At 67.6% G+C, this 12348-nt stretch overlaps 3 protein-coding genes across 3 annotated transcripts in view; 1 reads left to right on the forward strand and 2 right to left on the reverse strand.

Annotated features, from left to right (window-relative positions):
• Positions 1 to 1852: 1852 nt before the first annotated feature.
• LOC133224046 (lysosomal acid glucosylceramidase-like) lies at positions 1853 to 5618 on the reverse strand. The gene is made up of 9 exons (XM_061375294.1): positions 5348 to 5618; positions 5129 to 5275; positions 4897 to 5030; positions 4456 to 4628; positions 3581 to 3815; positions 2784 to 3008; positions 2547 to 2710; positions 2336 to 2461; positions 1853 to 2263 (listed from the first exon to the last, which is right to left on the reverse strand). The coding sequence occupies exons 1-9, from the start codon at positions 5616 to 5618 to the stop codon at positions 2158 to 2160; spliced, it is 1581 nt and encodes a 526-aa protein (XP_061231278.1). The 3' UTR covers positions 1853 to 2157.
• RUSC1 (RUN and SH3 domain containing 1) overlaps positions 3706 to 12348 on the forward strand; it is a 45003-nt gene continuing 36360 nt past the window's right edge. The window contains exon 1 of the mRNA XM_061375225.1: positions 3706 to 3716. The gene's annotated coding sequence lies outside the window, so the exon portion shown is untranslated. The remainder of the gene's footprint in view (positions 3717 to 12348) is intronic.
• LOC133223993 (lysosomal acid glucosylceramidase-like) lies at positions 8323 to 11582 on the reverse strand. Its single transcript, XM_061375197.1, has 10 exons — positions 11444 to 11582; positions 10619 to 10810; positions 10399 to 10545; positions 10181 to 10314; positions 9941 to 10113; positions 9627 to 9864; positions 9295 to 9519; positions 9022 to 9185; positions 8741 to 8866; positions 8323 to 8656 (listed from the first exon to the last, which is right to left on the reverse strand). Exons 1-10 carry the CDS (start codon positions 11514 to 11516, stop codon positions 8554 to 8556), a joined length of 1575 nt encoding a protein of 524 aa, XP_061231181.1. The 5' UTR covers positions 11517 to 11582; the 3' UTR covers positions 8323 to 8553.

Genomic DNA, 12348 nt, shown 5'->3' on the forward strand with positions numbered 1-12348 from the left:
GGGGGTTCTGCTCCCAAGGGATGGGACAAGAGGAAACGGCCTCAAGCTGCACCAGGGCAGGTTTAGATGGAGCTGGGGACCAATTCCTGCCCCACTGGACCAGGCTGCCCAGGGCAGGGCTGGAGTCACCGTCCCTGGAGGTGTTCACACACCGTGGAGACGAGGCCTCAGTGCTGTGGCTTAGCGGTAACCTTGGCAGTTGGGGCTGGATGAGCTGAAAGGGCTTTTCCAGCTCCACTGACTCTGCGATTCCATGATTCACTTCACTCCCAACACGTCCCTCCCACTCCTTGCTTGTCCCACGGCTGTGCCATGTCCTGATGCTCCACACGTTCCCGGCGCCGCAGCCAACAGCTCCACGCTCCCAACCCCACAAGCGCAGCAGCCAGGGCTTGTCCTCACCCGGTGCTTTGGGGCTCAAGGGTTCCCCCATTGCCCTGCTCCCTGCCGGTCCTCCCACCCCGTCCCAGCAAAGGAGCTTCTCCATGGGGGCATGGGATGAGCCCGCTCCACACCCGGTGCCGCAGGGGAGTGCGGATGGGGACGGTGCGGGACAGGGCGCTCACTGCGCAGGATGGGGCCGGGGCCGGTCCCGCACATCCCCTCCCGCTCCATGGGCACGGCCTCAGCGCGGTCCTGCTCCGGGGCCATCCCCATCCCCACCGGCAGCTCCGGACCCGCGGTACCCACCTGCAGCCCAGGCTCCCTCCGCTGCGTGTCCGTGGGCGCGGGCGGCAGGACCTGCTCCGTGGCTGCGCGGGGTGGGAGGCGACGGCGGCCGGTGGAGCAGGAAAGGTGAGTCGGGCCGGGACAGCCCATGGGGCTCCCAGCTGGAGCCTGGTGATGGTTTCACAACCTGGCTCCAGTGAGAGCTTTCAACACGCGCTGCAGCTCCCAGTGCGGTGCCCCCCCACTGCCACCTCACCCAGGGCCAGCTCAGCGCTCCCCTTGGGAAGAGCCCCCCAGGACACCCCAAAGGGACCGAGGGTCCCATGGGGGCTCAGCCTTGAGGCCCACCTGGCAGCAGCCACCATCCCACTGTGTGTGGCTGCGTCAGCAGAGGGCACAGGCATCACCAGGGCCACTGTGAGGGTGCAGTGGGGGGCTGTGGGTGCTGCCCTGCTCCCCCCTGCTGTGTGGCTGTACCCCCCCACGCCTGCGCCCCAGGGCCTCAATGGGGCTGGGTGGTGCAGGCTGCGGTGGTTTACGATCATCAAAACAAGTCTGGGCTCTGCACCTCCTCCTTTGGGATCTCCCTAATTGCAGGCACCCGCGCATCAGGAGGAACAGGAGCCACGGGAGAGGCAGCCTGGGCCCGGCCCCAGTGATGCCCTGATGTGGGTGGCCAAGGGGACAACCCCGGTGCAGGGGTGATGGAGGCGATCCCTCCGGCCATGGACGTGCTCGGAGCCTGGTGCCACCTCCAGCTGCTAAACCTCTCCTTTGATGGGTTTTCCCCCAGCATCAGCAGCTCCGCTGCCAAGGAGCGCTCTGGCTTTCTCATTCCATCACTTCAAAGATGCTGGTAACGTTCCCAAAAGCTGGAGCGAGCAAACACTGTAACCGGTATTTAAGGAGAGCAAACAGGACGGCCAGGTAATTGTGGGCTGCCAGCTCCACGGCCGGAATAGAGGGGAGTCTGTGCGGAGGGGAGCTGCGGGATGGCATCAGCCCCGCTTGGCGCAGGAGCACACGGAGAGAGGTCCCTTTCCTGCAGGGAGATTTGGGTTTAATCAAGAGGGAAACGAAGCCGGGCTGGGGCAGACCCAGCGCACATCTGAAAGCCATCAGGCGCTGGCGGGCGGCTGCGGCTCCAGCTGCATCCATCGGCTGCGGCAGCCCCACACGGAGCGGCCCTTCCCGAGGAAAACCGCGCTGGTTCCGAGCGCGCAGAGGAAACGCTGACGGGGACGGCGCATACCGGAGCGGCCGCGTCACGGCTCCGCTTGGCGCACGCGAAGGGTCCATGGGAGCCACGTGTGGAAGCGAGGGCCAGGACACGGAGCACTGGGGCTGGGGAGCACCGGAGCCGCAGGGGCGCAGCGCAGGGAGCACACGGAGCCCCTTGCAGTGCTCACCAGCAGCTTCCATCATCGCAGGGGGACCCCCAGAGGTTCCCCCCGCGGCTCAGCACCAGCCCCAGCGCCATCCCGGCCATCACTGCTGCCGCCACAGGTAGGTCTGGATGGAGTTGGCCGGAGCCACCGTCTCGATGAAGCCGACGGCAGGGTCCTGGATGCCAAAGGGCACGTCCCAGCCAGACCTGGGGGCGAGAGGAGCTGAGCGCATCGGCACGGCCGCAGCCAGGTGTCCCCATGGGCCCTGCCCCACTGACCTGTTGAGCACAACCAGGACCAGGGCCCCATCGGGGCGCACGACGGCCACGTGCTCGAGCTGGCAGATGAGGCACCAGCGGCTCCGCTGCAGCCCCACACGCTGAGAGCCCTCGGGGATGAACTTGCTGCGGGGACAGCACCAGGACAGGGATGGGGACCCCCTCTCAGGCCGGTGGCATCACCCCCGCCCCACTCCCAGCTGTGCCCCACCTGAAGTGCCCCATGTGGTAGAACATGGGCTGCTTGTAGAAGATGTCCTTGCTGCTGTCCACGATGACGGGGCTGTCCACGTAGTTCTTGACCCAGTTGGGGCCCCCCTTCATGTCCAGGGCCAGGTTCCAGTCGGTCCAACCGGACACAAAGTGGTTCAGGACCTGGTCAGGAGGGGATGGGGCTGAGCAGAGCTGAGCCCCCAGCCCCGGGTGGGCAGTGCTGGGGGGCCCGTACCGTGAGGATGCTGTGGCTGTAGCGCTCCCCCCGGTCCCAGCAGCCCAGGGACACGGAGAAGCGGAAGGTGAGGAACCCGCTGCAGGCCTCTGTGTAGAGCAGGAAGTGGTGAGGGAAGAGCTGGTGCGTGGCGTCCAGGCTGCAGCGCGGGGGGACGATGCTGTCCAGGTACCAGTGAACCCCGATGCCGGCGACGTAGCGCGCAGCGGTGGCATTGCCCAGGACCTGGTGAGGGGAGCAGAGCAGATGCCTCACACCATGGAATCGGCTGGGTTGGAAAACAACTTTCAGCTCGTCCAGTCCAACCATTCCCATCCCCTGTTCCTTGGGAGCAGAGACCAGACCCCTCCCGGCTCCATCCTACCCTCAGGCAGCTGTAGAGGGCAATAGGCCCACCTGGGATGGATGCATGGATCCCATACCGGGGTCCCCTAGGGCCATGTGCTCATGATGCAGAGCGATGGGTGTGCGGGGCACCCGTGCCCCTCATTGGGCTCCTCACCCAAGCGCAGCCCCCGGTCCCCCCTCCGCATCCCCCTTGCACCGGACCCTGCCTGCTGGGGGGTTAAGGGCAGTTCCCGCAAGCAGCTCTGGGAGCGCTGCGAGGCCTGAGCCGAAGCTGCCGGGGCCCTGCCCGCTGCCAGCAGCTCCTGCAGGAAGCCGGGGCTCGGATGCCACCTCCCGTCCCTGCTGCAGCAGACCCGGTTCTGCTGCGATCCGTGGGGGGGTTTTGCCCCTAAACCCCAGGGATCGGGTGGGACGGGGCAAGGAGGGAGAGGGGTGGCTTTGCCCTTCACCACTTTGGCCCAGTGCGGGAGGTGGATGCGCTGGTCGTCCAGGATGATGAGCCCAGTGCGGTGGGAGCTCTGCGCCAGCGCAGGGCCCAGGTCCTGGACCACGAAGTCCCGCTGCTGCTCGGCCGTGAAGACGATGGTGGGGAACTTGGGGGCGGTGAACAGCGCCGCGAGGGGCTCGTTCTGCACCGTCACGGCCCAGAAAGTCACATTGTGTTTGGCGTATTCATCCAGGAACCTGGCACGGGCAAGGGAGGGCAGCGTCAGCCGCGCCAGCTCTGCCCGCTCCATCCCTGCCTATGCCCGCTCCATCCCTCCCTCTGCCCGCTCCATCCCTCCCTCTGCCCACCCCATCCCTTCCTCTGCCCGCTCCATCCCTCCCTCTGCCCGCTCCATCCCTCCCTATATCCACCCCATCTCCCTGTGCCAACCCCATCCCTTCCTCTGCCCACTCCATCACTGCCTATGCCTACTCCATCCCTCCCTTTGCCCACCCCATCCCTCCCTCTGTCCACCCCATCTCCCTATGCCCACCTCATCCCTCCCTATGCCCACTCCATCCCTCCCTCTGCCCACCCCATTCCTTCCTCTGCCCACCCCATCTCATCTCCCTATGCCCAACCCCATCTCTCCCTCTGACCGCTCCATCCCTGCCTATGCCTACTCCATCCCTCCTTTTGCCCACCCCATCTCCCTATGCCCACCTCATCCCTCCCTCTGCCTGCTCCATCCCTCCCTCTGCCCGCTCCATCCCTCCCTGTGCCCACCCCATCCCTCCCTCTGCCCACCCCATCTCCCTATATCCACCCCATCTCCCTGTGCCCCCCCCATCCCTCCCTCTGCCCCCCCGCCCCATCCCGGCCCCGAGGGGCCCCTACTTGATGAAGTAGTTGGCCCAGGTTTTGTGGTACTTATCCCCCGCCTGCCCCTTGAGCGTGCCCTTCCCGCGGACATCCCCGTTGCTCCTCATCCAGGCTGGGGCCGTCCAGGGGCTGCCATAGAGCAACAGCGGCCGCTTGCTCATGGCTGAGGCTCGGTGCAGGAGGGGGATCTGCAGGAGGGGGCAGAGGGATGGGCTCAGCTCCAGCTGCAGGGATCGGAGCACCTCAAGGGACCCATGTGGAGAACGGCACCAGGGAGCGACACCCCCATGGCACCGTGCCCTGCTCTGCGCCCTGCCGGTGCCAGCCGGGATGCGCCGGGACGTGCCCCGGAGGAGGTGCCAGCTCCCACGGGCTGTCCCCATGCACCCCACGCAGTCACGGGGGTCCCGGCGCACACAGGAGCTCCGGTACGAGGTGCTTCAGCCTCCCTCCCACCTTCATCTTCACATCCTCCTCCGCCAGCTTGAAGTGCTTCAGCTCGTAGTCATCAGCGACATCGTCGTAGCTGTAGGGGCGCGTGGAGAAGTCGCTGCAAGCCATGGGGAGCCGGACGAGGTTGTACTCGATCCCTGTGGAGCAGGAAAGGCATCGAGCAGCCCCGGAGCAGGCAGGAGAGGGGGGTCCCAGCGGTGGGGACCCGGACACAGCCACCGGGCTCTCTGCTCACCCCCCTCCGAGAAGTAGGATTGCAGCAGCTTGTCCTGGGCCGGCGGCGACAGCGCCAGGATGTTGAGGGCAGCGGCATCGGAGAGGGAGCCCCCGAAGCCCTTCAGCCGCTGGTACAAGGTGGAGACGTTGACCGTGAGCAGGAGCCCTGCGGTGGAGACCCCGGCTCAGCGCACGCTGCCTGGGGCCGCGCTGGCACCCGCTCGGCCGCAGCAGGTACCTGGGGCTCGCAGGCGGCGCTGGAAGCTCCCCTCGCTGCGCTCCAGCCGCTTCCCGGCCTTGCTGCTCTCGTACTTGACGTAGGTGCCCGGTGCCGGCAGCACCACGGGGTCCAGCGTGTCGCAGTACGTGGCGTTGCACACACACACCAGGGCATCGCGGCCGAAGGACTTGGGGCTGCAGGGCCGGGCCCCTGGGGAGCATGGGCAGGGGGTGGGCAGAGGCCGGGCTGGGGTTGTCCCAAGCACCCCATTACCTCCCTGCATCCCCATCGCACCCCATCACCTCCCTGCACCCCCATCGCCCCCCATCCCAGGCCACCACCTCGGCCACGCTGCCCCATTGGCACCCAAACACCGTCCCTGCACCCACCTGCAGCCCAGGGCACCGCCTGCAACAGCAGCAGCAGCAGCAGCAGCAGCGTCCAGCCCACGGCACTGACAGCGCCCATGGTCCCTCCGTGTCCCCCCGGGGAGCGGAGCCTGCGGGCGGGGGCACCCCCAGCCCGGGTGGGGATGCGGGCACGGGCTGCGCCCCCCAGCTCCATCCCAAAGCCCCTTGCAGGTGGGTCCATGGCTCCCGGCTCCCACCCAGCTCTGCTCCGACTGCTCCTCCCCAGGCGGCTCCAGCCTCCCCACCTCACCTTGCTCCAAGACCTCCCTCCCCACAGCCTCAACCACCCCCACGGCTCCTCCTCGCTCCCTCCCCACCCCACACCTTCTGCTGGTCTTGGACCATCACCGCCCAGGGCCGGAGCTGGGGGGGGCCAGGAGCCCCTCTCCTGATGCTGCCATGCAAAGGGATCAGGCCCTAGAGAAGAGAGGCAGGGATCCCGTTTCAGCAGCTCTGACCGCATGCAAAGCCCCCCCCCAGTGCAGGGGGATGCAGTTTGGGGCACCCCTGAACCCACTGCAATGCCCTGAAGGAAGCGCTGATTTCTCTCTTTGGCCAGGCAGGGTCTGAATGAATCCCTGCTCTAACAGCGCCTTGGGCCATTTATCCCTGCCCATCACCCCAGTGCCCTCATTCCCCCCATGCATCCAGCGTGGGGAGGGTCCAGAGCCCCCCGGCCAGGATGGAAACGCGGCTGCATCACCCGGTGCAGAACAACCTGGTTGGTGCAGGCACACAGGAGCTGGGGCTGCTGCATCGCTCACCCCACCTCAGCTCATGCATGCAGGTGTAGAGCAAGCAGCAAGCAGTGCAAGACCAAGCAAGCAGAACAAGAACGAGAACAAGCAGCAGCAGCAGCTCCTGCATGGCCTCACCCCCAGCAATAGCAGCCCCATACACACACAGCCAGACCCATGGAGAGGAACCTGCTGCCCCAACCCCGGAGCTCAGCTCCGTGCCTGCTCCCATGGACAGGACGGGACGGGTTCATGCACCCATTGCCTCAGGGTCACCCTCGGCATCTCCCCACAGGGGTGTCCAAGGGGGGAGCCACAGCTCCATCTGCCCATGAGCATCCACACGGGGCTCCGCAGGGTGAACCCCCCTCTCCATCAGCAGCGCTTCCCAATGGATCCTCTCCTTTCCTTGCAGCCCAGGGGCAGCTCTGGGGCCATTGAACCCAGCGGGGTTCCTCCTTCCCTGCAGCGCTGCCCTGCGCTCCCACACCTCCACCGGGGCACCCGGGGACGGGCAGCTCCGGAGGCAGCTCCTTGGCTCGGTCCCGGTGCCCCGTGGCTCTCCCACCCCCGGCTGTGACTCAGCTGATACACCCAAGCTAATGAGCCCCACTTTTGGGAGGGGTTAATGGGTCAGCGCTGCCCCGCAGTGAGCTGAGGCCACCAGCAGCCACCCGCGGTGCTCCCGACGCCCTTTCCCTCCCTGCTTCAGAGCCTATCTCTGCCTGCATCCCACCCAGCAACAGCCCCCGGGCACCTCGGGTCCCCGCAGCTCCTTGGGGTGGAAGCTGTGGAGGCTGCTGGAGCCGGTCCTTACCTACCCTGGGTGATAAGAGCTTCCTGCTGAGCAGGAAAAGTGAGACCCAGGGGAAAGGCAACTCCTCGGCAGGGGGCGGGTGGTGCCGGGCGCCCCCACCAGAGCCTCTTCAAGCCGCTTTGTGCGGGGTATGAGGAGCAATTCCTGCCCCAGAGGGTGCTCAGGCGTTGGCCCAGCGCAGGGCTGCAGGCACCGTCCCTGCAGGTATCGGTTCCCAGCCCGTGGGGACGAGGCCTCAGTGCCATGGGGCGGTCGGGACTGGATGAGCTGAAAGGGCTTTTCCGACCTCACTGATCCTGGGATTCTCTGGCACTGGAGGATTCCCCCCTCTCCATTTGCTCCTTCGGCAGCGAGCACAGGGAAGAGGGCTCGGTCCCGCCGGGATGCAGCACCCGGCCATCAGCTTTTATACCCAAAACGTGAACGGAGCCCGGTGAGTGAGGACGCGGGGAAGCAGCCGCAGGTGGAGGAGCAGCCCCGCACCTGGATGCAGGGATGCAGGGAGCGGGATCCCTCTTGTGGACAAACCGCCCGCGGGCGGGAGGAGCGGGATGCTCCTGCCCCCCTGCCCAGGGCACGATGCGGGGCCCCGGGGGACCCCCCCAGGCTGTGTCCTGGGGATGAGCCAAGCTCCCGCAGTGAGGGAGCTGCGCCCGGCCCACGCAGCATCACCGCCAGCATCGCGCCCGCCTCAGCCCTTCCTCACCCGTGACCTCCCTGCCCTAATCCTCGGCTCAGCAACACCCTCCCGCTTCCTCCCTCCCGCCTGGGTGCGCCCCGCTCGGCGCCCACTCCGTCCTCATCCCTCTTGCTCAAGCGGCCCCGGCTCCATCACGAGGGCCCCGGTGCACCCTGGAGCTGCTCAGGGCAGTGGGGACCGCGTTGTCCCACCCTTACCGGGGGTGGCACCCGCACCCTCGCTGCAACGCCTCAGGAGAACGTTGTGGATGCCCTGACCCCATCCAGGCCCTGCTCATCCCCTGAGCCCAGCACGCTGGGATGCTCCTGCAGCCCCGACCCCATCAGACATCGAGGCAGCATCAGCATTTAATGGCAGAGCAGCAGGAAACTGCGTTCACAGCCTGGGGCAGCTCCACCCCAAGGGGCACCAGTGCCCCTGGACCTCCTACACGTGGCTGGTGCTGCCCAAGCACTCGGCCCCATTGCGGTGGTGGGACTCCTCTTCCACAGTCCCAGGCCCGAGCCAGTGGAGCACCAGCAAAATCCAGCCCCTGGCCAGCCATGGGCATCCCAGCCCCATCACTGCCGCTGCCATAGGTAGGTCTGGATGGAGCTGGCCGGAGCCTCGGCTGCAATGAGGCCAACGCTATCGGCCAGCCCGAAGGTGATGTTCTGTGGGGACCTGGGGGGTGCGGAGCAGCGGGGTCAGCCCTGCAGCAGCTCCATGGGTGCCCAGGGCCCCACTCTGGGGGGGGGCCTCACTCACCGGTTCAGAACCACCACCACCACGGCGCCGTCGGGGCGCAGGAACGCTGTGTACTCCAGCTCCGTCTTCTTGGACTCCTTGGAGGCAACGAGCCCCACGCGCTGGGAGCCCTCGGGGATGAACTTACTGCATGGGCAGGAGCGAAGAGCAAGCCCAGGGAGGGAGTCAGAGCCCAGAAGCGCTCCTGTCCCGACAAGCAGCTCCAGCAACCATGGGGCTGGGACCCAGGCAGCACAGTGGGGGGGACCCCAACTCATGTCGGGGGGGGGGTCCTGACCCACCTGAAGTGCCCCATGTGGTAGAACATGGGCTGCTTGTAGAAGATGCCTTCGCTGCTGTCCACAATGACGGGGCTGTCCACATAGTTCTTGACCCAGTTGGGGCCCCCCTCCAGGTCCAGGGCCAGGTTCCAGTCGGTCCAACCGGACACGAAGTGGTTCAGGTTCTGCAACAGGACAGCCCGGATGGGTGCCCAAGGAGTGGGGTGCGAACAGGAGACCTGGCACAGTGGAACCCTCTGGGGCTTGCCCCACGGGGCAGCACCGGGGCCTCACCGTCAGGATGCTGTGGCTGTACTGGTTCCCCCGCTCCCAGCAGCCCAGGATCACATCCCTCTCCCAGAAATGGGCCCCGATGCACGCCTCCGTGGCCAGGATGAAGTAGTCTGGGAACAGCTCATGAGTGGGCACCACCGTGTCCTTTATGGGCCCGATGAAGTCCAGGTACCAGTGGATGCCGATGCCATGGACATAGCGAGCTGCCTCTTCATCCTCCAGGACCTGGCAGGGAGACGTCAGCCACCACGGGCCCATGGGGCAGCGCACGTGAGCTGTGGCACAGCACTGGGGCTCTGCCCCCTGGGGGTGCTGCTGGACCCCATGCTCACCACTTTGGCCCAGTGCGGGAGGTGGAGGCGGTTGTCATCCAGGATGATGAGGCGGATGCCGCGGTGGGAGCTGTTGGCCAGCGCGGGGCCCAGGTCCCGGGCGATGAAGTCCCGCTGCTGCTCGGCTGTGAAGCCCAGGCACTGGAAGGGGTAGTTGTTGATCAGCCCCGCCGAGGGCTCGTTCTCCGCTGTCACTGCCCAGAAGGTCAGGTTGTGCTTGGCGTATTCATCCAGGAACCTGGGTGCGGAGCAAGGGGTGAGCCCTGGGGTGACCCCGGTGCCGGGTCTCTGCCCCATCCCCGGGGGCTCCTCACCGTACAAAGTAGTTGGCCCAGGTCCTGTGGTACTTGTCCCCCGCCTGCCCCTTCAGGGTGCCCTTCCCCACGAAGGACTCGCTCGTCTTCATCCAGGTCGGGGAGGTCCAGGGGCTGGCGTAGAGCGAGAGCGGGCGCTTGCTCATGGCCAAGGCTCGGTGCAGGAGGGGGATCTGTGGAGCAGGCAGAGGGATGGGCTGAGCTGAGCCCCTGCACTCCCCATCCCCTCCCGCTGCTCACCTTCAGCTTCGTGTCCTCATCTCGCAGCCTGAAGTGCTTCAGCTCGTAGTCAAAGGGAACATCATCATAGGTGTAGGCGTGGAGGGAGAAGTCGCAGCTGGCCATAGGGAGCCGGACCAGGTTGTACTCCAGCCCTGCAGGAGCGGGACAGGCAGAGGGGGGCAGTGGCACCGGAGGACACCCACGCAAGGTCCCGGTCACCACCCCGATGTTCTCACCCTGCTCAGAGAAGTAGGAGCGCAGGAGATGATCCTGGGCTGTTTCGGGCAGGGACAAGATGTTGATAGCGGCTGCATCAGTGACGGAGCCACCAAAGCCCTTCACCTCCTGGTACCGCTGCGCCGTGTCCACGGTCAGGACGAGGTCTGCAGGAGGGAGCCGTTGGGACGGCCGGCGGCAGGCAGGGTCCGGCCCATCTCCCACAGCCACAGCAGGTACCTGGGGCTCGCAGGCGGCGCTGGAAGCTCCCCTCGCTGCGCTCCAGCCGCTTCCCAGCCTTGCTGCTCTCGTACTTGACGTAGGTGCCCGGTGCCGGCAGCACCACGGGGTCCAGCGTGTCGCAGTACGTGGCGTTGCACACACACACCATGGCATCGCGGCCAAAGTACTTGGGGCTGCAGGGCCGGGCCCCTGGGGAGCACGGGCAAGGGGTGGGCAGCGGCTGGGCTGGGGTTGTCCCAGTACAGCGTCCTGTCTGCCCTGGGTGCTGCCTATGCCCCTATGATAGGGACCCCATCACTGCCCCATTGCCACCCCATCACTGCCGTGTGATAGGCACCCTGTCACTGCCTCAGCCACCCCATCACTGCCCCAGCCACCCCATCACTGCCCCATTGCCACCCCATCACTGCCCCAGCCACCCCATCACTGCCCCAGCCACCCCATCACTGCCCCAGCCACCCCATCACTGCCCCGGCCACCCCATCACTGCCCCAGCCACCTCATCACTGCCCCATTGCCACCCCATCACTGCCCCATTGCCACCCCATCACTGCCCCAGCCACCCATCACTCCCAGCCACCCCATCACTGCCCCAGCCACCCATCACTGCCCCAGCCACCCATCACTCCAGCCACCCCATCACTGCCCCATTGCCACCCCATCACTGCCCCAGCCACCTCATCACTGCCCCAGCCACCCCATCACTGCCCCAGCCACCCCATCACCGTTCCAACCACCCCATCACCACCCTGCCCACCCCATCACCACCCCGGGTGCCCCAGCTCCGGTGCTGCCCCTGGTGCCTCCACTCCCCCAGCTCACCTGCAGCCCAGCGCACGGCCACCAGCAGCAGCCACAGCCGCCAGCCCAGGGCACCGGCCCCGGTGGCCGCCATGGCCCCTTCCGTGGCCCCAGGCAGGTCCCGGGGTACGGAGCCTCCTGTCCCGGTGTCACCCGGGTCCGGTCCGGTCCGGTCCCACCGCGCTGGCTCCCGCCGAGCCCGCAGCACCGGGCCCGCTGCCGGCCGAGCCTTTAAAGGCGCCCGGGCTTCCCGTCCCGCCCCCGCCCGGGGCGCCGATGCAGGAACGGCACCGGCTCTGGGCGGGCTGGGCCCCGGTTGGGCAACGCAGCGGGCGCGGGCCCGGCCCTACCCCGCGACGGTAACGGGGCCGCGGAGCCGGGGGAGCCGCACGGACGGCGGGGCCGCTCAGCCCCTCCCCGGGCACCGGGGGGGAACCGGGGGGGAACCGGGGGGCTCCGAGCACCGCTCGGGCGCGGCCCTGGGTCCCCGCTGCTCCCGCCGGTACCGGCCGCCCCGCCCGTCCAGCGGGCACCAGGCGCCCGCCCCGCCCGTCATATGACCAGCATCAGCTGACCCGTTCCCGCCCCTTCCCCCGCGGCCCCGGCGGCACTGCCCCGGTGGAGGCGGCGATCACCTTTATTCGGTGTCTAGCGAGGGCCCGAGCGCTGCGGGACCGGCCCCGCAACGGGCAGCAGGGAACGGGCACGGCCGGCGCGGGGACCGGTGCGGGGCAGGCACGGCCGGCGCGGGGGTACAGGCACAGCTGGTGCAGGGCACAGGCATGGAGGGGCAGGGCGCAGGCACGGCTGGCGCAGGGCACGGGGCTGGGGACGCGGCGGGCACGGGGCATGCACCGCAGGGGACCAGCCCCTAACCCTGGGGAAGGGGCAGCGGAGCAGGGCCCGGCCCCGCCGGGGGGGGCAGC

Source organism: Neopsephotus bourkii, unplaced genomic scaffold, assembly GCF_033783945.1.
Source record: "Neopsephotus bourkii isolate Nb327-2 ecotype Australia unplaced genomic scaffold, CSIRO-AGI_Nbou_v1 NB_1660, whole genome shotgun sequence".
Lineage (NCBI taxonomy): Eukaryota > Metazoa > Chordata > Aves > Psittaciformes > Psittacidae > Neopsephotus > Neopsephotus bourkii.